At 38.1% G+C, this 25000-nt stretch overlaps 5 protein-coding genes across 5 annotated transcripts; 4 read left to right on the top strand and 1 right to left on the bottom strand.

Moving 5' to 3' along the window:
• On the top strand, positions 1–931 carry LOC125480878 (23 kDa jasmonate-induced protein-like). The gene is made up of 2 exons (XM_048592114.1): positions 1–544; positions 731–931. Exons 1-2 carry the CDS (start codon positions 92–94, stop codon positions 920–922), a joined length of 645 nt encoding a protein of 214 aa, XP_048448071.1. The 5' UTR covers positions 1–91; the 3' UTR covers positions 923–931.
• A 5175-nt stretch (positions 932–6106) lies between these two features.
• Positions 6107–6937, top strand: LOC103966860 (23 kDa jasmonate-induced protein-like). The gene is made up of 2 exons (XM_009380079.2): positions 6107–6559; positions 6746–6937. Exons 1-2 carry the CDS (start codon positions 6107–6109, stop codon positions 6935–6937), a joined length of 645 nt encoding a protein of 214 aa, XP_009378354.2.
• A 2606-nt stretch (positions 6938–9543) lies between these two features.
• Positions 9544–10467, top strand: LOC125480905 (23 kDa jasmonate-induced protein-like). Its single transcript, XM_048592144.1, has 2 exons — positions 9544–10013; positions 10161–10467. Exons 1-2 carry the CDS (start codon positions 9561–9563, stop codon positions 10389–10391), a joined length of 684 nt encoding a protein of 227 aa, XP_048448101.1. The 5' UTR covers positions 9544–9560; the 3' UTR covers positions 10392–10467.
• Positions 10468–16517: 6050 nt separating this feature from the next.
• Positions 16518–21053, top strand: LOC103966861 (oligouridylate-binding protein 1B). Its single transcript, XM_009380080.3, has 12 exons — positions 16518–16783; positions 17635–17696; positions 18135–18237; positions 18414–18490; positions 18577–18638; positions 18731–18818; positions 18996–19071; positions 19356–19386; positions 19533–19652; positions 19829–19914; positions 20186–20362; positions 20544–21053. The coding sequence occupies exons 1-12, from the start codon at positions 16673–16675 to the stop codon at positions 20829–20831; spliced, it is 1281 nt and encodes a 426-aa protein (XP_009378355.2). The 5' UTR covers positions 16518–16672; the 3' UTR covers positions 20832–21053.
• Positions 21054–21184: 131 nt separating this feature from the next.
• On the bottom strand, positions 21185–23825 carry LOC103966862 (protein FLUORESCENT IN BLUE LIGHT, chloroplastic). Its single transcript, XM_009380081.3, has 5 exons — positions 23611–23825; positions 23035–23150; positions 22422–22584; positions 21932–22255; positions 21185–21666 (listed from the first exon to the last, which is right to left on the bottom strand). The coding sequence occupies exons 1-5, from the start codon at positions 23711–23713 to the stop codon at positions 21494–21496; spliced, it is 879 nt and encodes a 292-aa protein (XP_009378356.2). The 5' UTR covers positions 23714–23825; the 3' UTR covers positions 21185–21493.
• Between the last annotated feature and the right edge of the window lie 1175 nt (positions 23826–25000).

Genomic DNA, 25000 nt, shown 5'->3' with positions numbered 1-25000 from the left:
GTGTGTGTATATATATGCATGTATATAGGATGAAAATGTACAGACGGAGGGAGGTAGAGAATTAATCAGTTGAGTCTTGATTTTGAGAGAGATGGCAGATAACGTGTTTGGCGAACCCATCACAAACGCAACTTTGGAGGGCATGCGAGAGTATGCATGTAGGCGGGGGCAAATTGAAAGGATCGACAGGGCACGCGTGGCCATGAATATGAAAAACGCGGCGGGGAAGGACGCGAAAGCGCGAGCACATGTGGAAAAATTGAAGGCAGAATCCGGTGCCGGAATCGCCACACTCTGCCTTGTTTACAATGCTACGGGAAGCACTGTAGAATATGTTGGTCAAAAAGATTGGATTGGACTCATGGGAAAGTCCCCATACCCACCACTTATTGCAAATGGCCAGTGGGCTGCGTTTCTGCACGTCAGAGTTCAATGGGGCTCTTCTGCCGCTGTAGTGTATCGCGGCAAGAACGCTGGTGGTACCAACTGCGACTGGATGCTGAGTTGGGCCAACCCGAAGGACAGGGTTAAATGGGACAACAGGGTAAGTAGTGATTTTACATGTATATACATATTCGAAATCGAACGCATTTAATATATCTCAGAGCATATTTACTTATAATGAACAGATTTGTAGAGATTTGAGTCATCTCACAATGATTTATCAGGTATGAGCGCGGTTATCTCATGACCATCCTCATTCCTTTACAATGCGTATGTGCGTGTGCAGGTCTACACGGAGGTTCGCAAAACTAACCACTTTAACAATGAAGCAACTTGGGGCGAAGTCAACAAACGCTTGTGTGCTACTCGGTCTCGGTTCTACCATAAGGACACATGGAACGGATGTGTTTCAATGATCTCAACTGGCAGCGGCATTTTCCCAATTGTTGAAGGAATACTCACTTTAGAAAATGTCTGAGTTGGTGCATTTGTACCCACGCACTTTAATTTCTTGTATGCATGCATGCATGCATGGGGACTTTTAATAAATTGGTAGTGTGAACCAACAGTATTTCATGTTAATTTTAATTCAATAATGGGCTTGTATTTTGAATCGTCTTGTATGTTATTCTAATCTTAATAAATATAAGTAGAATTTCAATGCTCAGGGTTTTTGGCATAGTCAACAAATGCAGTCTAATATGCAAGAACCCAAGCTTGTAAACTAAGTCACGATCATTTGTGAACTTGAAGTACCATAAAATACAACGATCGAGAGGAGGTAGGGGAGTGCATGAATCTCCATACTTTGTTAACAAATTAATTAAAAAATATTCGACCATACAACTACTGTCGACGAATTTATACATATCCATAATTAGTACGTTGAGCATCAATAATTTAGTTCTTCCCCAATAAGATATATGTGAACATCGATTTGAGGTGAGTTTAATACTCGGTTATGCTTGGCCATTGGCTTGAGGCACGTACCAATTGTGACTATGATAGATTGCTTCACTATAAAATCAACCCTTTTAATTTAAATGACACTTTCTTTTGGAACTTGCGTTTTTCATTATGTTTAATCTCTTATGAGAATTCTGGCAACGGGTTAGGTAGTGGGAATTCCAAAGAGTTGGGATGCGCACAAGGAAGACGCAAGGTAAAAAAATGTAACAATAAATAATTAATATCATTCTCTTTTTTAGTGAGAAATAAACCTAGAATTTAAATAAAAATCAAAATTTTTAGCTTGACATAGCTCAAAAAATATAATACTTGCATTCTTTTCTTAATGATGAGTTCATTCTCCCACTTTCAAATAACGTATTTTCATTGTAGAATATTCATAATCATAACCGTTTAATTTTTTCACTTCTAGTACAATTTCATGAGTTCAGCTGCTTAAAATAGTCTTAAGATATAACCTTTGAAGTATGGCCCTTTTTGTCCACATGACCTACATGCATATGGCTTGGTGTAAATCCATTTTTCAACTTCTTCATGACTTGTAACTTTAAAACTTCACGTAATTGCAAGTCTAAAAATTCAAAGTGAAAGTGTTAAAGGAGTCTCCTTTAGCCCACTCCATATTGTTTGGTTAGCATCTTGGAAACTCGAACCGTAATAAGCGTGATTACGATTGACGAACTACGAGCACGGGGACATGGCCCCCTGACCCGGAAGCCTAGTGCACCATTCGACTCCCGGAAGATTATGCAACGTGAAGGTTGTGGTTTATGACATTCAAACCCAGGCTCTATGTCATTCGAGAGATTGATCAAAAGGGCAATTCAAAAATCATATGATGGGTGGCTTTGATTCTCGACCTCGAGTACGATCACTTCTATCCCAGACTAGCATACTTAATCAAGTAAGTTCTGCAACCCTATGTATTAAGCAAGTTTGAAGAAGGCATCCAAACAAGGAAATCCTCAGGAAGAATTTTATTCTAATGGAGCTTTTATACGCGGAAATGATTTAGCCAAGTTAAGTAAGTGTAGTCCGATCAAAGACGCTCAGGTCCAATGTATAGGGTCTAACAAAAGCATTTAAAAAGTGTTTCTAACCCACATCCAGGCGATCAAGTCCCTAACGAACTTTCGTTTAAGATTCACTAAGGATGGACCGCTAATCCGGATTGAGAAGAAAGCCTTTTTCTTAGTTACACATTGCAATATCATCAGAATTGGAATGGAACAAGGTGAACAAACAAACGCGTGAAGACTTGACAATTGGACTAACTCGAAGTAAAAGACCTCAATAACTCAGAGGATGTTATAGGTATTATCTAACGAATCCTTACCTTTAGTCTGATCGGTGCAAAAGTGAGTTTAGTGCAAGAATGTTTTTCATGGGCCAAAGGCCAGAGGTTGAAATAAGGTGGTACTCCGACTATTATGATGGAAATATTTATAAACGCTACATTTAGGAGGTAGCGTTTTCCTGAATAAAAGCTACATAGGGGAGCATTAAGCTCTGTCCCAGGCACACAAACTTACTCGTGGTTTACCTTAGTGCCCGTTACTTCAAAGTTAGCCTACTCTGAAAAGATCAACAAACTAAAGTGCACCTATTATATGGAAACACAGAGTGAAGAATCCTAGAGATTTTTGCCCAGACAGGCTTAAGCACTTGGATAGAATCATTTCACCAAAACAAAAGATGCAAGAAAAGCAAGCAAGCTTGTTTAATAAAATGCAGAAGATCCATGATAAGGGGAAAGATGTTTAGGAAAGTTATGGAAGGACATTGCCTTTTTTTACAGTTGGCTTAGTTGATACAAATGATAATCAACTCACTAGTTATACGTAAATATATCTCCACATTAGATATAAACTACAGCATTATGTGATGGTAAACCTGATACATATAAGTTGTTCTCCTTACATACCAATCTTCTAATTAATATATAAAATTAATTTATAATGCACCATTAGTAGGGTGTAGTGAGAACACGATTTTAAAAGTAATTAAGTTGACTTAATTGGAGTGGGAACATGAGATTATGGAAATACAAAGCTCCCTATTTGACTTTGAGAGTATAATATAAAATATGTACATTAAAATCTCTCCAAAATAATACTCTATAAGGTAATAACCTGCATAAAGTCATAAAAAATTCCAATTCCAACTTAGGACCTTTTATGTATAGGAATAAACTCCACATTGTAATAAGTTATAATTTGTCTTGATTCCATCAAGAAAACACACCCTCAAATAGTAATATTTGTCAATGAGTACAACAATATGCAATATCCCAAAAAAAAGTTTAAGATGAACTAAAGTATTTCTCTAAAGTTGTTTGGTACAATGCTTTAGTTTTTAGAGTTGATGCCACGTCTTTGATAGCTCACCATGGTAGGGGCGATGGGTTGTGGAGGAGGACGGGTAACGGGGTACAGCTTTTCCCATCCGATATTGAATTTTCCATCGATAATGGTTTTTCCCATTATAAATTTTGAATGGTGATAAACCCACCCCATTGTCCTATCTTCTCACCCCACATTTTAGTCAAAATGTTAATGGCATGTTTATCCTTTTATAAAAAGACTTTTAAAACTTTATTTATTTTATTATAATTAATGTTATTATAGCTATAAAAAAAAAACAAAGAAAAAAACTTAGGAAAAAAAAAAACCCCGCTACCATTTCCCATGTCCCCACCCCATTTCTCTCTCCCCCCACCACTGTCTCTCCATCTCTCTCTCAAACTGGGAAAATTGAAAATCTCCCTCCTCATCACCCACCACTACTCCATAACTCAACCTCCACCACATTGATGTCCACCTATGTTCCATCAAAATTGCATTTCAACCATTGCTGACAAAGAGAGTGGGTCTTCGTCCTCTCTCTCCCTCGTGCTTCTCTCTCTTCCTCCCCTCCCGTTTCTCTCTTGCTCCCTTCCCGTGTCACGCCCCAGTCCTAACTTCGCCATAGCATGATATTGTCCGCTTTGGGCCCCGGCCATGCCCTCACGGTTTTGTTTCTGGAAACTCACACGAGAACTTCTCAGTGAATCACTCATCCTAGAAATGCACTCACCCGAACTCATTTAACTTCGGAGTTCCAATGGAATCCGAAGCCAGTAAGTCCCCAAAAGGCCTCGTGCTCTATGGAGGTGGGCAACATCCCACATCCACCAACGAAGAAGGGATGATGTGCCTTCTTGTTTCTCTCTACTTCCCTCTCCTGTTTTTCTCTTTTCCCAAAGGAGATGCCACCAAGCAGGTGTCAAGGGTTTTGGTTGCTGACGGGGGTGGCTGACGTTTTGAGGGGGTGGTGCGGCTAGGGTGATGACATTCTGATAAATTAAAATAGAATGAGTTTAGATATAAATTAGAGGATATTTTAGGAATAACAATGGATGAAGAAATAACATTTCAATTTTTTAACTTTTTATAGTAGGTCAAATTATAAGGTGTGTGAGGAAATAAGACAATGAGGTGGGTCTAGTAGCACCCTAAATTTTTTATATTTATTTACATTATTAATTAAATTGTGGGCATTAAATAAAAATAAATAAGATTAAATATACTACTGAATACTGATACAATGCATATAATAAATTATATTAAAGCACTAATAAATAATATTAACTATTTATATTATCAATAAAAATATTATACTACTAATAATTGATATGCATATAACTTATATTATTATTAATATAATGAATACAATTACTAGCGTAGACATCCGTATTTAATAATGCATGATTAATGATAATTTGTTTCTCTATATACTAAAAATTTATATATTATTTAAAAATGAAAATGGTCCGATTTCGGGAATAGGTTTGGGGTGGATACGTCAATAAATATAACCGAACCCGGAATCGAAAAATTTACCCGACGGTTACTCATAACTATAAAATACTCGAAATTTAATGCTCAAAACTGAACGGTTCTAATCAGTACCTATAGGAATCGAATTTGACAAGTTAAATTACTATCCATATCTGTCATCTTAGAACCTAGGCGACGAACGCCTGCTTTAGGAAGCAAGTTGTTTTCATCTCGAGAGTGGGTTTTTTTGTACTGTAGGTCCACTTACTATCTGTTGATTTCAAATTGATTTAATTAGAATAATTATGAAAACTAGGAAATGAAAGGTAACATTTGATAATTTAACAAGATTACTTATCCCTATTCATTACTAGCATTTGCCTACACACTTTGTGTGTATGAACACATTTTTTTAGAAAATTAGAAGAAGAAGAGAGAGAGAGAGAGAACGTGGGGGGAGTAGGAGGTTTTTGTTTTTAGTTTTTAGTTTTTAGTTTTGGGTTTTTTTATTTTATTTTATTTTAAATATTAGAGATATTTTAACATCACCTGCAGGTGAGGCTTCAATAAAAAACAGTAAAATTTAGACCTGTGAAATTACATTATTGCCCATCATTTTTTTATGCAATCGAAGACTAAATTGTATTTTCATCCTCTTTTGGTTGACAAAAAGAGTTTCATTAATTAATAGAGATAATATTTTAATAATTATATTATTTATTTAATAATGAATAATATATTTGTATATGACATTGTATATATATATATATCTGTGTGTATTTGTGTGTGTGTGTATATATGCATGTATATAGGATGAAAATGTACAGACGGAGGGAGGTAGAGAATTAATCAGTTGAGTCTTGAATTTGAGAGAGATGGCAGATAACGTGTTTGGCGAACCCATCACAAACGCAACTTTGGAGGGCATGCGAGAGTATGCATGTAGGCGGGGGCAAATTGAAAGGATCGACAGGGCACGCGTGGCCATGAATATGAAAAACGCGGCGGGGAAGGACGCGAAAGCGCGAGCACATGTGGAAAAATTGAAGGCAGAATCCGGTGCCGGAATCGCCACTCTCTGCCTTGTTTACAATGCTACGGGAAGCACTCTAGAATATGTTGGTCAAAAAGATTGGATTGGCCTCATGGGAAAGTCCCCATACCCACCACTTATTGCAAATGGCCAGTGGGCTGCGTTTCTGCACGTCAGAGTTCAATGGGGCTCTTCTGCCGCTGTAGTGTATCGCGGCAAGAACGCTGGTGGTACCAACTGCGACTGGATGCTGAGTTGGGCCAACCCGAAGGACAGGGTTAAATGGGACAACAGGGTAAGTAGTGATTTTACATGTATATACATATTCGAAATCGAACGCATTTGATATATCTCAGAGCATATTTACTTATAATGAACAGATTTGTAGAGATTTGAGTCATCTCACAATGATTTATCAGGTATGAGCGCGGTTATCTCATGACCATCCTCATTCCTTTACAATGCGTATGTGCGTGTGCAGGTCTACACGGAGGTTCGCAAAACTAACCACTTTAACAATGAAGCAACTTGGGGCGAAGTCAACAAACGCTTGTGTGCTACTCGGTCTCGGTTCTACCATAAGGACACATGGAACGGATGTGTCTCAATGATCTCAACTGGCAGCGGCATTTTCCCAATTGTTGAAGGAATACTCACTTTAGAAAATGTCTGAGTTGGTGCATTTGTACCCACGCACTTTAATTTCTCGTATGCATGCATGCATGCATGGGGACTTTTAATAAATTGGTAGTGTGAACCAACAGTATTTCATGTTAATTTTAATTCAATAATGGCTTGTATTTTGAATCTTCTTGAATGTTATTCTAATCTTAATAAATTTAAGTAGAATTTCAATACTCAGGGTTTTTGGCATAGTCAACAAATGCAGTCTAATATGCAAGAACCCAAGCTTGTAAACTAAGTCACGATCATTTGTGAACTTGAAGTACCATAAAATACAACGATCGAGAGGAGGTAGGGGAGTGCATGAATCTCCATACTTTGTTAACAAATTAATTAAAAAATATTCGACCATACAACTACTGTCGACGAATTTATACATATCCATAATTAGTACGTTGAGCATCAATAATTAAGTACTTCCCCAATAAGATATATGTGAACATCGAGTTGAGGTGAGTTTAATACTCGGTTATGCTTGGCCATTGGCTTGAGGCACGTACCACTTGTGACTATGATAGCCTGCTTCACTATAAAATCAACCCTTTAATTTAAATGACACTTTCTTTTGGAGCTTGCGTTTTGCATTATGGTTAATCTCTTATGAGAATTCTGGCAACGGGTTAGGTACTGGGAATTCCAAAGAGTTGGGATGCGAACAAGGAAGACGCAAGGTAAAAAACTTCTCGTTTCTCTCTCTACTTCCCTCTCCTGTTTTTCTCTCTTCCCAAAGAGATGCCACCAAGCAGGTGTCAAGGGTTTTGGTTGCTGACGGGGGTGGGGTGATGTTTTGAGTGGGTGGTGCGTCTAGGGTGATGACATTCTGATAAATTAAAATAGAATGAGTTTAGATATAAATTAGAGGATATTTTAGGAATAAAAGTGGATGAAGAAATAACATTTCAATTTTTTAACTTTTTATAGTAGGTCAAATTATAAGGTGTGTGAGGAAATAAGACAATGGGGTGGGTCTAGTAGCACCCTAAATTTTTTATATTTATTTACATTATTAATTAAATTGTGGGCATTAAATAAAAATAAATAAGATTAAATATACTACTGAATACCGATACAATGCATATAATAAATTATATTAAAGTGTTAATAAATAATATTAACTATTTATATTATCAATAAAAATATTATACTACTAATAATTGATAAGCATATAACTTATATTATTATTAATATAATGAATACAATTACTAGCGTAGACATCCATATTTAATAATGCATGATTACTGATAATTTGTTTCTCTATATACTAAATATTTATATATTATTTAAAAATGAAAATGGTACGATTTCGAGAATAGGTTTGGGGTGGATACGCCAATAACTATAACCGAACCTAGAATCGAAAAATTTACCCGATGGTTACTCATAACTATAAAATAAGACAATGGAGTGGGTCTAGTAGCACCCTAAATTTTTTATATTTATTTACATTATTAATTAAATTGTGGGCATTAAATAAAAATAAATAAGATTAAATATACTACTGAATACTGATACAATGCATATAATAAATTATATTAAAGTGTTAATAAATAATATTAACTATTTATATTATCAATAAAAATATTATACTACTAATAATTGATAAGCATATAACTTATATTATTATTAATATAATGAATACAATTACTAGCGTAGACATCCATATTTATTAATGCATGATTACTGATAATTTGTTTCTCTATATACTAAATATTTATATATTATTTAAAAATAAAAATGGTACGATTTCGGGAATAGGTTTGGGATGGATACGCCAATAACTATAACCGAATCCTGGAATCGAAAAATTTACCCGATGGTTACTCATAACTATAAAATACTCGAAATTTAATGCCCAAAACCAAGCTATTCTAATCAGTACCTATAGGAATTGAATTTAACAGATTAAATTACTATCCATGTCTGTTATCTTAGAACCTAGGCGACGAACGCCTGCTTTAGGAAGCAAGTTGTTTTCATCTCGCGAGTGGGTTTTTTTGTACTGTAGGTCCACTTACTATTTGTTGATTTCTAATTGATTTAATTAGAATAATTATGAAAACTAGGAAATGAATGGTAACATTTGATAATTTAACAAGATAACTTATCCTTATTCATTACTAGCATTTGCCTGCACACTGTGTGTATGAACACATTTTTTTTAGAAAATGAGAAGAAGAGATATAGAGAGAGAGAGAGAGAGAGAGAACGTGGGGGAGTAGGAGATTTTTGTTTTTGGTTTTTGGTTTTTATTTTTATTTATTTTTTAAATATTAGAGATATTTTAACATCATCTGTAGGTGAGATTTCAATAAAAAACAGTAAAATTTAGACCTGTGAAATTACATTATTGCCCATCATTTTTTTGTGTGATAGAAGACTAAATTGTATTTTCATCCTCTTTTGGTTGACAAAGAGAGTTTTATTAATTAATAGAGATAATATTTATAATAATTATATTATTTATTTAATAATAAATAATATATTTGTATTTGACATTGTATATATATCTGTGTGTATGTGTGTGTGTGTATATATATGCATGTCTATAGGATGAAAATGTACAGACGGAGGGAGGTAGAGAATTAATCAGTTGAGTCTTGATTTTGAGAGAGATGGCAGATAACGTGTTTGGCGAACCCATCACAAACGCAACTTTGGAGGGCATGCGAGAGTATGCATGTAGGCGGGAGCAAATTGAAAGAATCGACAGGGCACGCGTGGCCATGAATATGAAAAATGCGGCGGGGAAGGACGCGAAAGCGCGAGCACGTGTGGAAAAATTCAAGGCAGAATCCGGTGCCGGAATCGCCACTCTCTGCCTTGTTTACAATGCTACGGGAAGCACTCTAGAATATGTTGGTCAAAAAGATTGGATTGGCCTCATGGGAAAGTCCCCATACCCACCACTTATTGCAAATGGCCAGTGGGCTGCGTTTCTGCACGTCAGAGTTCAATGGGGCTCTTCTGCCGCTGTAGTGTATCGCGGCAAGAACGCTGGTGGTACGAACTGCGACTGGATGCTGAGTTGGGCCAACCCGGAGGACAGGGTTAAATGGGACAACAGGGTAAGTAGTGATTTTACATGTATATACATATTCGAAATCGAACGCATTTGATATATCTCAGAGCATATTTACTTATAATGAACAGATTTGTAGAGATTTGAGTCATCTCACAATGATTTTTCAGGTATGAGCGCGGTTATCTCATGACCATCCTCATTCCTTTACAATGCGTATGTGCGTGTGCAGGTCTACACGGAGATTCGCAAAACTAACCACTTTAACAATGAAGCAACTTGGGTCGAAGTCAATAAACTCTTGTGTGCTACTCGGTCTCGGTTCTACCATAAGGACACATGGAACGGATGTGTTTCAATGATCTCAACTGGCAGCGGCATTTTCCCAATTGTTGAAGGAATACTCACTTTAGAAAATGTCTGAGTTGGTGCATTTGTACCCACTCACTTTAATTTCTCGTATGCATGCATGCATGCATGGGGACTTTTAATAAATTGGTAGCGTGAACCAATAGTATTTCATGTTAATTTTAGTTCAATAATGGGCTTGTATTTTGAATCTTCTTGTATGTTATTCTAATCTTAATAAATTTAAGTAGAATTTCAATACTCAGGGTTTTTGGCATAACCAACAATGCAGTCTAATATGCAAGAACCCAAGCTTGTAAACTAAGTCACGATCATTTGTGAACTTGAAGTACCATAAAATACAACGATCGAGAGGAGGTAGGGGAGTGCATGAATCTCCATACTTTGTTAACAAATTAATTAAAAAATATTCGACCATACAACTACTGTCGACGAATTTATACATATCCATAATTAGTACGTTGAGCATCAATAATTAAGTACTTCCCCAATAAGATATATGTGAACATCGATTTGAGGTGAGTTTAATACTCGGTTATGCTTGGCCATTGGCTTGAGGCACGTACCAATTGTGACATAGACTGCTTCACTATAAAATCAACCCCTTTAATTTAAATGACACTTTCTTTTGGAGCTTGCGTTTTTCATTATGGTTAATCTCTTATGAGAATTCTGGCAACGGGTTAGGTAGTGGGAATTCCAAAGAGTTGGGATGCGCACAAGGAAGACGCAAGGTAAAAAATGTAATAATAAATAATTAATATCACTCTTTTTTTGAGTGAGAAATAAACTTAGAATTTGAATAAAAATCAAAATTTTTAGCTTAACATAGCTCAAACAATATAATACTTGCATTCTTTCTTAATGATGAGTTCATTCTCCCACTTCCAAATAACATATTTTCATTCTAGAATATTCATAATCATAAGCGTTTAATTTTTTCACTTCTAGTACAATTTCGTGAGTTCAGCTGCTTAAAATAGTCTTAAGATATAACCTTTGAAGTATGGCCTTTTTGTCCACATGACCTACATGCATATGGCTTGCTGTAAATCCATCTTTTCAACTTCTTCATGACTTGTAACTTTGAAACTTCACGTAATTGCAAGTCTAAAAATTCAAAGTGAAAGTGTTAAAGGAGTCTCCTTTAGCCCACTCCGTATTGTTTGGTTAGCATCTTGGAAACTCGGACCGTAATAAGCGTGATTACGATTGACGGACTACAAGCACGGGGACATGGCCCTTGACTCGGAAGCCTAGTGCACCATCCGGCTCCCGGAAGATTATGCAACGTGAAGGATGTGGGTTATGACATTCAAACCCAGGCTCTATGTCATTCGAGAGATTGATCAAAAGGGCAATTCAGAAATCATATGAGGGGTGGCTTTGATTCCCGACCTCGAGTACGATCACTTCTATCCCAGACTAGCATACTTAATCAAGTAAGTTCTGCAACCCTATGTGTTAAGCAAGTTTGAAGAAGGCATCCAAACAAGGAAATCCTCAGGAAGAATTTTATTCCAATGGAGCTTTTATACGCGGAAGTGATTTAGCCAAGTTAAGTAAGTGTAGTCCGATCAGAGACGCTCAGGTCCACTGCATAGGGTCTAACAAAAGCATTTCAAAAGTGTTTCTAACCCACATGCAAGCGATCAAGTCCCTAACGAACTTTCGTTTAAGATTCACTAAGGATGGACCGCTAATCCGGATTGAGAAGAAAGCCCTTTCTTAGTTACACATTGCAATATCTAAATCATCAGAATTGGAATGGAACAAGGTGAACAAACAAACGCACGAAGACTTGACAATTGGACTAACTCGAAGTAAAAGACCTTAATAACTCGGAGGATGTTACATGTATTATCTAACGAATCCTCACCTTTAGTCTAATCGGTGCAAAAGTGAGTCTAGGGCAAGAATGTTTTTCATGGGCCAAAGGCCAGAGGTTGAAATAAGTGGTACTCCGACTATTACGATGGAAATATTTATAAACACTACATTTGGGAGGTAGCGTTTTCCTGAATCAAAGCTACATAGTGGAGTATTAAGCTCTGTCCCAGGCACGCAAACTTACTCGTGGTTTACCTTAGTGCCCGTTACTTCGGAGTTAGCCTACTCTGAAAAGATCAACAAACTAAAGTGCACCCATTGTATGGAAACACAGAGTGAAGAATCCTAGAGAATTTTTCCCAGACAGGCTCAAACACTTAGGCAGAATCATTTCACCAAAACAAAAAGATGCAATAAAAGCAAGCAAGCCTGTTTAATAAAATGCAGAAGCCCAAGTTCCATGATAAGGGGAAAGATGATTAGGAAAGTTATGGAAGGACATTGCCTTTTCTTAGCCGGCTTAGTATCTGAATGCAAGAAAAATCATTCAATTGCATTGCCCCTTGGAGTTAGGCTCCACCATTACCAACTTCCATTTATCATCAGCTGCAATAGCCTCACCAGTTGGATCATCTGGACTAGAGTCCTCATCGACAGACGTCTCCATGAAGTTACTCCTCAAATGCTCAAGGGCGTTAAGGTTAGCTCTTTTGATATTCACTAAGATTCGATGAGGATCCCAACCTTCGTGATGGCCTTGCCCATCGTAACCTGTTAAGAAACTAAAGTCATAGTATTCAAAGTACTGCAGGAAAGACACCGCCATGAACGATGTACACAACCCTTCAACGTTTGCCTTATTCTCATCTTTGGCTAATTGAAGAGCCGCCATGTTTGCATCTTCCTTCTGCTCTATCTCAGATGCAGCTAGTCCACCTCTGAGTGTAGCATTGTTCGCTCTGTTTCCCAGGAGATCCGCTTCAAATATAAGACTCGCTACACCTCAGACCTAATTCGAGCTTCTGCCCTAATTCTCCTTTGACCTTGGCAAATACGACTTCAAGATTGATCGCCCTTGCCTTCCATGCCACTACTGTGTGCATCTCCGCTAGGGAATGATGTTCCGTCCATGGTTTCTACAGTTCTATACGTACTTTTTCCAGGTACGCCAACAACGCGTGCAGTTGCCCCGATCCATTCAGCTAGGGAACCTCTAAGTGTCAAATCTACTCCATTTGGTGCCGGAAAGTCGCCTTTTTCCAAACATGAGCTTGTTCAAATGAAATGTATCAGGAGAATACAACCTGAATTATCCAGTCAGGAGGCTAAGGCAAGGGAATTACTTACTGCATAACGACCTTCATTACACCTCAAGATGAGGTATTCGAATGATGTGCAAACTTCTTTGTTGTCTGTTGGGGCATTTATGGCCTGAAGAAGAGTTTGGGCATGATCGACATTATAGAAACCAGAAGAATTTGCCGGCAACGCGACACGATCCAAAGGTGACCAAGCCATGAGGGGGGATAAGTCGTTCGCTCAAACTAAGGCAAAGCAATTTTGAAATACCACCAGCTCGACGACCGCCAGTGAAAGACTTGGTGGATTTTGGGACACTGGTGAGATAAAGGCGGAGTGGGAATAGGTGTGGAGGAAAAAGTTTAATCCTTGACTCTAATGTGCCTACAGAGTGGCAAAAACAAAACCTCTGAGACATGAAGAATTGGCTGAGTCTCATCCAGAGATGAAGGAGAGGAGGAAAGACGTGGTGACAATTGCAGAGATGATTGATGAGGGGAAGTAGGAGGATTATCAATGACGACTTGAAGAAACAGAGTTCTTTCTATGATGGATCACGGAGCAGAATGCGGTCTTTTTCTTCAAATTAGATGAACCTTTTCCTTTTCTTTTGCCTCTAAGTTTACAAGTGTACTTCGACTTTCCCCCTCCACCAATACTAACTTCTTCTGGGATGACCCTCCCAAAGGCTTAAAGGGCATGACGTTGGAACGTTTTCATTTTATCTTATCTAGGGATGCTAGGGTGATGGATTTGACTGTATGGACTCTCATGTGTACTTTCTTTTCATCAATCCAGTATGGATCCGGAATTGGAGACTTGGAGTAGTGCTTAAAGATCATGTCTCTCACACATTCCTTGAAGCGTGTGGGAGAAGTTTGCCACATCTAAGTACAGTTCTCCGCACGAACTTGGAAGGCTCGCAGTATCAATACTAGATGACAAAGCCTAATACTTTATAGGTCATTTTTTGAGTGAAACACTAGCAGTGGGCATCCCTGACTTGAATGTCAAAGATATCTCATTCCTAGTCGCCGTCCATAACTAAGGCGTTCATATACCAATCTTTGTATTACCATGGCACATCGAGAATATAGGACGACCACAGGACACCGTGTCTTGGATGAAAAAAGTAATGCTCGTCGGAGCTCATTCGCACACTATATAGCATACAAAATTTTGGCATATTAAGTTCAGCCTCGTACCATTGATTTAGCAATTCGAAGCAAGTAATGAGCTTGAGAGCAGCATGGGTAAGTTGCTGATGCCATGTTGTAGCTGACCAAGATGCCCTTTAACAGTCTGGAATAGGAAATCTTAGACCCAAATCAAGATATCATGGGTGGATTGTAGTGCAAGGGCGACGTGGGTCGTTAGGCTTGAGGAGAGAAGTATTATAGTCTTCTTCCCACCATACTTTACATTTGTTTAGGAGGTCTTGACGGTGCTTCACGAAAACTTGACATTCACCCTGGCTGCGCATTCTAGTTAAAGGAAGATTGTAGGATGAATTTGCAGAAGACATAGGAACCCTGTTAGAGGATGCCGACATTTTCTTTTAGGTAGAAGGAATTGAGAAGATCAAGTGAAGTGATGTGAAAATGGCGAAAACCTCAAACTTGGTTTGCAAAAGGAAAGTTCGAAACTTTTTCGCAGAATTTTAGGGTTTTTTTTAGGAGAATAGTCAGAAGGATTTGAAGGTATTTAAAGAGGATATTTCAGAATCACTTAGCTATTGAATGCAGATCGTCATCGGCAAATCTGAAGGCTGGATTTAGCTAAAGAAAACAATAAACAAAGCTTTGTTTTTCGCGTACACGTAATTGTGACAATCCTCATCATTGTGATATTGAAGGCACGATTTACGAAGTAGTGCGCTTGGATACAAAACACTTCGATGTGCAAAGGTTCACAAGAAACGAAGTTGAGACGCCATGCATCTGAAAGGAAGAAAATGGTACGTTTCCAATTTGCTTTGAAAGGCATGGTCTCTGGGTACCTACCTATCCTCAAGGGGAACAAGTCTTTTTCGATGCCTAGTTAAGGGTAATTGTGGAACCATGATTTTCTAGGACCGAAGTAAGACGAATCAAAGTACGCACGCATACCTCAGAAGTACGGTTATAGACTCAGTAGCCACCATTGCAGAGGTGACTAAACGGATCAACGATGCCACCATCATCCTGTTCGGGAATTAGTGAACGAAGTCCGTCGACTTCACTAAGATAGACCGTTCTTATTCCGAAAGATTTGGGAACCTAAGTCCGTCGACTTCATCACTGACACTAACCCCACACCAACTCAAACTACATAAACCCCACCACCATATATCAAAGGTCTGAAGAAAAGCTATTGGGACCATCAAAAGTACAGAAAAGTCATTGACAGAAGATAATTAATACTCACCAAAATTTGGAGGCTTTCCAAATATGCGAAATTTCTTCGACATGCTCACAATTCATCAAAATTTTCTCACAATCCACAAAAGCTCAATGATTCATCACAGATTTCAGAATTTACGAGTCCTAAAACAAGCAGAACTAAATCTCTTTCATCAAAATTCCTAATTGCCATGCTTTAACTTTTTCAAATCTCTTTAACCAAAGAAGGAAGAAGTATCGATGGAAAAGGTAGAGAAGTGAACCGAGTAGTAGGTGAGGTGATTTGACGAAAAAAACCTTCCACCGAAGGGTCACGTGGGTCGGCACATGCCTTTTTAACAAAGAATTTGATGGATTATTGGCAAAAGGATGACATTAATGTGCGGCATTAATTGAATATCAGGACCAAAGTTACCAATTTTGAAACTGAGAGACTAATAAAATGATGAGTTAAACCAATGTCGCAACTATGTGTGATAAACAGTAACACCAATTTATTTTTTGAAGTAGGATTCTCTTCCCTCCTATTCTCATCTCCTTCCCTCCCCTCCTCTCGAATATTACTTTTTGTCTTATTGTCTCTATAAAAAATTAATATAAAATATTGATGTGACTAGACTGTAACCGTTCAAATAGGTGAAAAGAGAAGAGGAGAGAGATTAGGATCCTACTTATTTTTTTCCTCCTCTCTTCTGCAAGGAGTCCTCTCTCTCCCTCATCTCTCTCTCTCTCGTCTCTCTTTTATTTCTATAGAGGCCCTTTGCTCGAACCCTAACCCTCAAATTTCTCGGCAAAACCCCGACTTTATCGGAAAATCAGCGAGGAAATGCAGCACCAGAGGCTGAAGCAGCAACAGCAGCAGCAGCAAGCTCTGATGCAGCAGGCTCTTCTACAGCAGCATCCTCTCTACCACCCTGGCCTCTTAGCTCCTCCTCAGGTCCGACCTTGTTCTAATTTCTCGTCCTCTGACATCGATTCTGTTTTCGGGTTCTATTTCCATTTCGATTTTGGTTTTCATTTCCAGCTCCAATTGTCATTGTATGTGATTGCAGTACGGAAGGTAGGGTTAGTTGAGTTACTCTTCCTTTGAATTACCCGATTCCGCAAGATGGGATTTTTGGGAAATTTCTGCCGTGGGAAAGTTTTAAATTTAATAGTTTTGTTTTTTGATTGCTTCTCGCTGGAGAAAAAAAGCTTGGGTGTTACATTTTGGGAGGCTTTGTGATTGGTGTTGAATAACGTTAAATAGTTTTTCGTTTTCGTTTTTCGGATTTCTGAAATGGGGAAGAATTGTTGGCATCTTGGGATGTTTTGTTATCCTATGTCGTACTGAATGGAAAATAGAAATAGGAGACTCTGTTAGCGTTTTAATACAGTGTGGTTTTTCAAATTATTTTTTTCGTGCATTGGTGTCTTGGTTGGTGGTGATTTTGAAGCCTCCAGTAAGTTGCTGATAATAGTTTTCAATATACAAGTAAACCAAATAACCATTTGGCCCTATCTTAGAATTTTGATAAAGTTCACAGGAGTTGCGCTTTAGGTTCTTTTTAGTTCCCTGCCAACCATGTTTTTGTCTTGCATAATCATTTATTTCCGCTACGGACCACTAGTATTTTAGTTTGTCGTTGTTGGGTTCCGGTGAAAGTACTTAAGTGAATTCTGTTGTTAGGTTCTCATCTTGTTGATAACTAAGGGATTTTAGTTTGGTTTACGTTTTTATTTTATTTTTTGCTTCTGGCTTTTTAGGTTGCTTTATTTTCTTTTCTTTTTCACATTTTTATTTTGCAGATAGAGCCAATCCCAAGTGGAAATCTGCCTCCTGGTTTTGATCCAAGTACTTGCCGCAGTGTGTGAGTGTTTGTCTAGACTTTTTTTTTTTTTCTTCTTTCCGTTGTAAGTTTTTGTTTGTTTCACCTCTATGCTTATGTAACTATTATGTTTCTCTGCATTTTGTACCCTTAGTCGATGACTCGATATTGATTGTCTTCATTGAATAGCTTTATGATAGGTATATTTTTTCCATGGTTGCTTTTCACTTAGCCATGCTATATCTTCCTAAAGTAATTTTCAAGTATCTGAAATTACCCATCCTTATTACAAAATTACTCTTTCACTTGCTATGCTTTCTGTCCAAAAAATCCAGACAAAGTTAACCATGTGCAACTAAAATTGTCTTCTTTTTTCTTTTTCTTTTTTTTTTTCCTGGTTCAGAGTGATTACTTAGGGTTTAATTTAATTTCTTTTTTGTCTTCTGGTTTTAAAGTTTTGTCTACTTTGAAAATTTTCAGGTATGTTGGGAACATCCATACCCAGGTGACAGAACCACTTCTTCAAGAGGTTTTTGCAAGTACTGGTGCTGTTGAAAATTGCAAACTTATAAGAAAGGAAAAGGTAAGTTTGCAAAGGTGCACATGCTCGTCCTCGCCTTTTTTTTATCTGATCGCTGTTCAACAATCCTCTCATCCTATGAAAATTTCTGGACTTGATTAGTTTACTATGAGCCTAACTTAATTTAACCATATGGTGATGATATAATTGATAATTTCTGTTTTCTCTGCCTTCTGCAGTCATCCTACGGGTTCATTCACTATTTTGATCGTAGATCAGCTGCTCTTGCGATAGTGTCTCTAAATGGCAGGCATCTGTAAGTACAAATATGACTTATGCTCCTTGTTATTTTGGTTGCTTTTATTTGTACTTTCTCTAAAACCTTTGATATGTGATCTTCAGGTTTGGGCAGCCTATCAAAGTAAATTGGGCTTATGCTAGTGGTCAGAGGGAGGATACATCAGGTTGGTTTTCGTTTTTCTTTCTTTGAACCGATTTTATGATGCTTTGGCATTTATCTTCTAGGTTAGTTATATACTGTCTTTCTGATGTGCAGGTCATTTTAACATTTTTGTTGGTGATCTGAGCCCTGAGGTTACTGATGCTACATTATTTGCATGCTTCTCTGTTTATAACAGTTGTTCGTAAGTGTCTTCTCAGGCACAGGTTTTCTTAATTTTATCATTTTTTTAATAAAACATGTGATGACCAATAGTTAAGACTTGGAAGTTTTAGGTTCATCTGTTAACATTTGTTAAGCTTACATTGGAATCCATTATTCGTTTTTCAGATGCCTAATTTGATTCTTTTGTTGGTTTTAGAGATGCAAGGGTTATGTGGGATCAAAAGACGGGGCGTTCAAGAGGCTTTGGGTTCGTCTCATTCCGAAACCAACAGGTAGTATTTTTTATGTAACTTTTTACTTCCGTTATCTTTCGGAATGCATGGTGAATTCATTTTTATTAATAATCTATTGTGAGTCTGAATGGTAGTTTCTGATGGACTGGTAACTGAATGCAAGGGATTAGGGTGAGAGAACTTAGGTAACGGCTTGATATAGCGATGTCAAATTTCAAATTTTCTTTTAAAGAGTCAATAGTTTAGAGCCCAGCCTCTGCCTTAATAAGTCTGTCAAGTTGTTACTAAATTGAATCTCATCATACTCTCATTTACCTTTTCAGGATGCTCAAAATGCTATCAATGACTTAACTGGTAAGGATGATGTTCTTCCTATTTAAAAACTATTTTGACAAGTTTGTTGAAAAAAATGCATGCGGGATAAGTATTGAGGGTTGAAAAAATTCACCTGTATTCCTTCTCACCATATTCTGAACTATATTTTTGTCTGTGATATGCAGGTAAGTGGCTTGGCAGCAGACAGATACGTTGCAACTGGGCAATGAAAGGTGCTGGTGCCAATGAAGACAAGCAGAGTTCAGATGCTAAAAGTGTGGTGGAACTAACAAATGGCTCATCAGGTGAGCTCACTGTGATCAAACTTTTTTTCCTTTGCTAACTTACAAAAGAAGTAATGTCCAGTTTGACTGGAAAATGAGGGAAAAATAATTTGGTTTGTAGTAATTTCATATACATGTTGTTCTTTTCACATAGTCCTCAGCCTAAGACAGACTCATATTCTGTCTTAATTTTGCAGAAGATGGAAAGGACACGACAAACAGTGAGGCTCCGGAGAACAACCCTCAGTATACTACTGTTTATGTGGGCAATCTTGCTCCAGAGGCAAGAAGTTTTCTCATCTCTCTCTTGTGCACCACGCAAACATGTGCTGTCACACATTAATTTCTGCTATGCCATGGATATGAATTGATATACAAGTTTTTTTTGTGTGACAGAACTGAGTTTGAATTTTCTACCATGACTGCTTCTTAAGCTTGAGTTTGTGGTTTTGAAGTTCTCGAAAGAGGAAATTATGTGGAGAACAAAATGAATATCTTCAGTTCTTGTGGATCATAGAAATTCCAGTATCATTAATTTGGCCTTATTCCTACAGGTCAGTCAGCTCGATCTGCATCGGCATTTTCATGCTCTTGGTGTTGGAGTGATTGAGGAAGTTCGGCTGCAGCGTGACAAGGGCTTTGGTTTTGTGAGATTCAATACACACGCCGAGGCAACCCTGGCAATTCAAATGGGAAATACTCAGTCCATCTTGTGTGGTAGACAAATAAAGGTGTGCTTCTATGCTTAGTTTAGAGAGGTTATAAATTCAAGTATTATCGGCACACAAAAGGTAGTGGACTGGATCGGCTGATCTTACTGGGACATCGTGTAGAGATCCATATACGTACATCTACTGTAAACGTTTTTATTTTTTCTATGTGTGCATTGACTGTTGATTGTTTATTATGTAGTGCTCATGGGGTAGCAAGCCTACTCCACCAGGAACAGTTTCAAACCCACTCCCACCGCCAGTAGCGGCACCACCTTTGCAGGGCCTCTCTGCAACCGACATTTTGGCCTATGAACGGCAACTGGCAATGAGCAAGATGGCTGGTGTCCATGCCCTTATGCACCCTCAGGGACAGCATCCCCTTAAGCAGGCAGCAATGGGAATGGGCACTGCTGGAGCAAGCCAAGCTATATACGACGGTGGATTCCAGAATGTTGCTGCTGCCCAGCAGCTCATGTACTACCAGTAATAATACATTAAATGATCTGTTTCCTGCATTATGCTGGTGTTATCTGAGTTATAATCCCCATTAGGAATCTTTTTTATTATTCTCCCCCTTAAGCGGCGACGGTGAGGTTGTTACCCTGCCTTACGTGCTTGCTATCTGTGTGGATATGTAACACGTATGATCTCCTGTTTTCAGACTGTTATGATGATTGGTTATTTATCAGAGGAAGTTGGCTTTTCCACACCTGTTTTCAGTCTCTTCCTTTATCGTTTTAAGCCTACCGCTGATTATAACAGTAAAACCGACCTCCCTTCTTCGGTTGTTTCTTAGCCAAAGGCTATGATGCAATATCGCTAATGGGTTCATCGATCACCTGGTGCGAAAGTTCATGTTCTTGGACAAATTGCAAATCGAACATATATCCTGTGACATACAAAACTCATGACTTTCTACAAACTACAGTGACAGGCGGAGTTCGACAGTAGGCAGATAAACCAAAGGCATTATGCATCGAACTACTTCTAACACGAAACAAAAACAAAACAATCCGGGATCTGCAGGCTGGTGCTGTTGACAAGTCTTTTGCACCCTTGCGCGATGTTCCATATTAACTCTAACTAATAGAGAGAGGCTTTTGGGTTATGAAGCTAATTCAGTCTGACTCCAACCTCGCAATATAATTGTCAGTAGAACTTCCCTGCACGCTCAAGATCACCAAGCTCAGTATAACAATCAGCAATTGCACCGTAAGCTTCTGTGTTTCCTGAGTCTTCTCCTTCTCGCTTGGAGATGTCCAGAACCAAAGAGTGGTATTTAATGGCATCTCGGTACTTGCCCAATCTTTGCAGTGAGGCTCCTGATAGATGCAAATGGCAATTAAAGGGCACAAAATCAGAATGGATTTCCAACACAGATGCCAACATAATTAGACAAACACACTTGCAAACTGTTGAACGTCATCGATACTGAAGCTAATAAATAAGGCTCACAGAGACGAATCTAACAGGGAGGCAAAAGACAGAAGTAGCAGCTGCATAAGATGTGCTCTTGTTCTTGTCTTAGCAAACTAGTATGACAAGTAAAAAGAGGACAGTAATGAACAAAGGGGAGCAGAGACAAACCTAAACCTCTTGCAGCCTTCTTTTCCTCAATTGGGTCCTTCACACTTTGGGCAAGCTCAAGCGCAGTCTTAAACTCGTTGAGTGCTTTTTCTGTTTCTTGGTTTCTCAAAAAATTCTTCCCAGATTTCAGTCGAGAAATCAAATCGTGCTTCCTTGGATCAACTATCACCTCACTCTCTGGTAGTACTTTTGCACCAATTGGCGAATAACTCAAACTCGGAGCATATGACTCAATCTTAGCTTGCCTTCTTAGAGATTGATTGATTTGACGCAACTGTTCATTCACTCGCTGTAATTCTCCTTTCCTTTGCCGAGCAACCAAGCCTATCATAGAAGCACTAAACTATTAACAAACTGCTCAATATGGGTATCATATGAAGATATAGTTAAAACATATACAATCAACAGAACTGCTTAAAACAGTTTCAAAAGCAAAGCACATAAATCAACGCCAGAATTAATGGTAATTAATAACCCCGTAAAATCTTACCACCAACGGTAGCCCCAACAAGGGCAACAAAGAGCAGTACAGGCATGCTGAAACCAGAGTTGTCAGCCTCACATGTTTCTGCCAAAGCTTTCAATGGCGTTGTCAACATTAAGGCATTGCCGAGGAGAAGTCCCATTGCTGGGAATCTCAACCTTCTGTCTCCCTGTAGAAGTAATAATTTCCAAATGAGAGTCACAAAAAAGCATTTTTGAATACAGATCATCACATCATAATGGATAGAAAGTAACAACGCAAAAATAGTAATTTGGACACATGCATATTCACGAAACTAGCCAAATCCAAAAACACTGTATATCCCAATCCATTACATCTGATAATGCATTTATCAATCTATGAAAATCAACCTACAGGGGGATTACAAAGATATTACTTGAACGAAGCACAACAATGCATATGCTCACCATGTTTTTGACAAAACCAATCCAACAGAATACGATTAGTGTTGTCATCTCTCACATTATTATATCTATAGAATGCCTTTACACAAGTTACAAAGTAGGTAAGGTGCGAACGAATATGAAAAACCCGAATCAACCAAAATTGAACGCACAACCAAATCAGAAACATCTGGTGCAGGAACTCACCATCATACCTGACATTTTGAGTTTGGCAACATATGGTGGATCTCACACACTCCATCTAATTTATTTCCAAACGATGAAACAAGCTTTTCGACTTTAAACGGAAGAGAAGCTAACTTTCCGGGTTCTAACAATGAAAAACACTTCAGGTCAATATCCAGATCAGTTTCAATTAAGTAACACCCAACCAATCATTGCAACAAATAATGTACTAACTACTAACCAAGAAAATTAACAAAAACAACTTTTTGGATTATTTACATATTCCAATATTTCGCTACGGTAATGCAAGAAAAATCCCAAAATCCATAAGCTTTGTCTCCTCACATTCCACTCATACCTTCGATCATGCAAGCTTTAAGTCATTTATTTCAATTTAGGGAAAACCAAAATGAAAAATTTTCAATTTTTTCTGTTCTTTTCGTTCAACTTTCTCAATAGCCAAACAAGAAGTAAAATTTCCCAAGTTGAAAACTCAATGTCACTAAATTGCACTAGAAATTCACATTCACATTAGAATTTGAAGGCATTTCGAGCAAGAAGCTAAGGAGTGAGCAGAAACAAAGGGTGCACGCGGAAGCACTCACCGGAAAGATTGGAGTTGAGGGGGATTTGATCGGACGGCGGAGATCGGCCGGAGTTCTTGGGGTGGGTGAAGAAGCAGCAGGAGAAACGGGCTACCACTGCCATTTGGTTCGGATAAACGTTGGTGTGGTTGTTCCCAGTGGGCTTTTCTCGATATGAGCAGTCAGAATCTGTGCGCGTATAAAAATGGTTTCTTTGCCATCCGACACGAGCACAAGGATTTTGTTTTGGATAGATTTGATGATGTAATGTCACTTTAATTAATATTTTTTATTTTACTTGACTTGAAATGCCCGTTTTACCCCTTAAATCCATTTTTATTACTATATAAAGATATTTGTCGATTTCCTTCCCAACTTATAAGGAATGTTAATTTTCTCACTAAACTTTAATTTTAGTCGATCACTAACTTTCCATCCATCTTAGTCATGTGCAAGGCACATGACAATTGTTTAAGGGTAAAAAGTTAATTTTATTCCTGATGTGCACAACATTTTTTTTTCTTTTACCCTTGCTAGTTCACTTCATATTTTTTTTTATTAGTTTTATTCATAAAATTAAAGTTCAAATGAGAAATTGGCCAATTGTAAAGTTCAAAATGACCATTGGCTAAAATTAAAATTTGTGGGAGACATTGGCTGATTATAAAGGTTCATGGGGTAATCTATCATAGTATATACTAGCAGATTTCCACACACACTATGTGCACATTTCATTTTTTTTTTATTTTATTATGAAAGTGATTTGTTTTTAAAAAATTAAAAAACAATAGTTATGAAAATTTTATTGTCACGTCTCGGCTCGGGAAGTGATCCGCCAATTTATTGTCACATCCCAGCCCGAGACGGATCACTTCTTAGGCCCGCTCCATCACCGTAGCACGATATTGTCCGCTTTGGGCTTACCATTCCCTCACGGTTTTGTTTTTAGGAACTTACGAGGTTAATTGTCACATCCTGTCCTGGGACTGATCACTTCTCGGGCCCGCTCTATCACCGTAGCACAATATTGTCCGCTTTAGGCTTACCATTCCCTCACGGTTTTGTTTTTGGGAACTCACAAGCAACTTTCCAGTGGGTCACCCATCATGGGATTGTTGTAGCCCCTTTCTCGCTTAACTTCGGAGTTCCTACGGAACTCGAAGCTAGTGAACTCCCAAAAGGCCTCGTGCTAGGTAGGGATGGGAATATACATTTAAGGATCACTCCCCCTAGCGATGTGGGATGTTACAGTTTCGGATTGAATTAAATTTTTGCAAGAATGATCTGTGAATCGAGACTTAAAAAATAGACGGTTCGGATCGTTGAAGTTCGATATGGAGTGAGCTCCACACCTAATCCCCATTTTTTTTGAAAAAAATGGAGATCACTTTGCATAAAGGGCGCGCACACA

Source organism: the organism of the source record quoted next, unplaced genomic scaffold (genome assembly GCF_019419815.1).
Source record: "Pyrus x bretschneideri cultivar Hongxiangsu unplaced genomic scaffold, Pyrus_bretschneideri_v1 Contig37, whole genome shotgun sequence".
NCBI lineage: Eukaryota > Viridiplantae > Streptophyta > Magnoliopsida > Rosales > Rosaceae > Pyrus > Pyrus x bretschneideri.
Note: the sequence above shows the minus strand (reverse complement) of the source record. Positions and strands in the feature narration are given on the sequence as shown.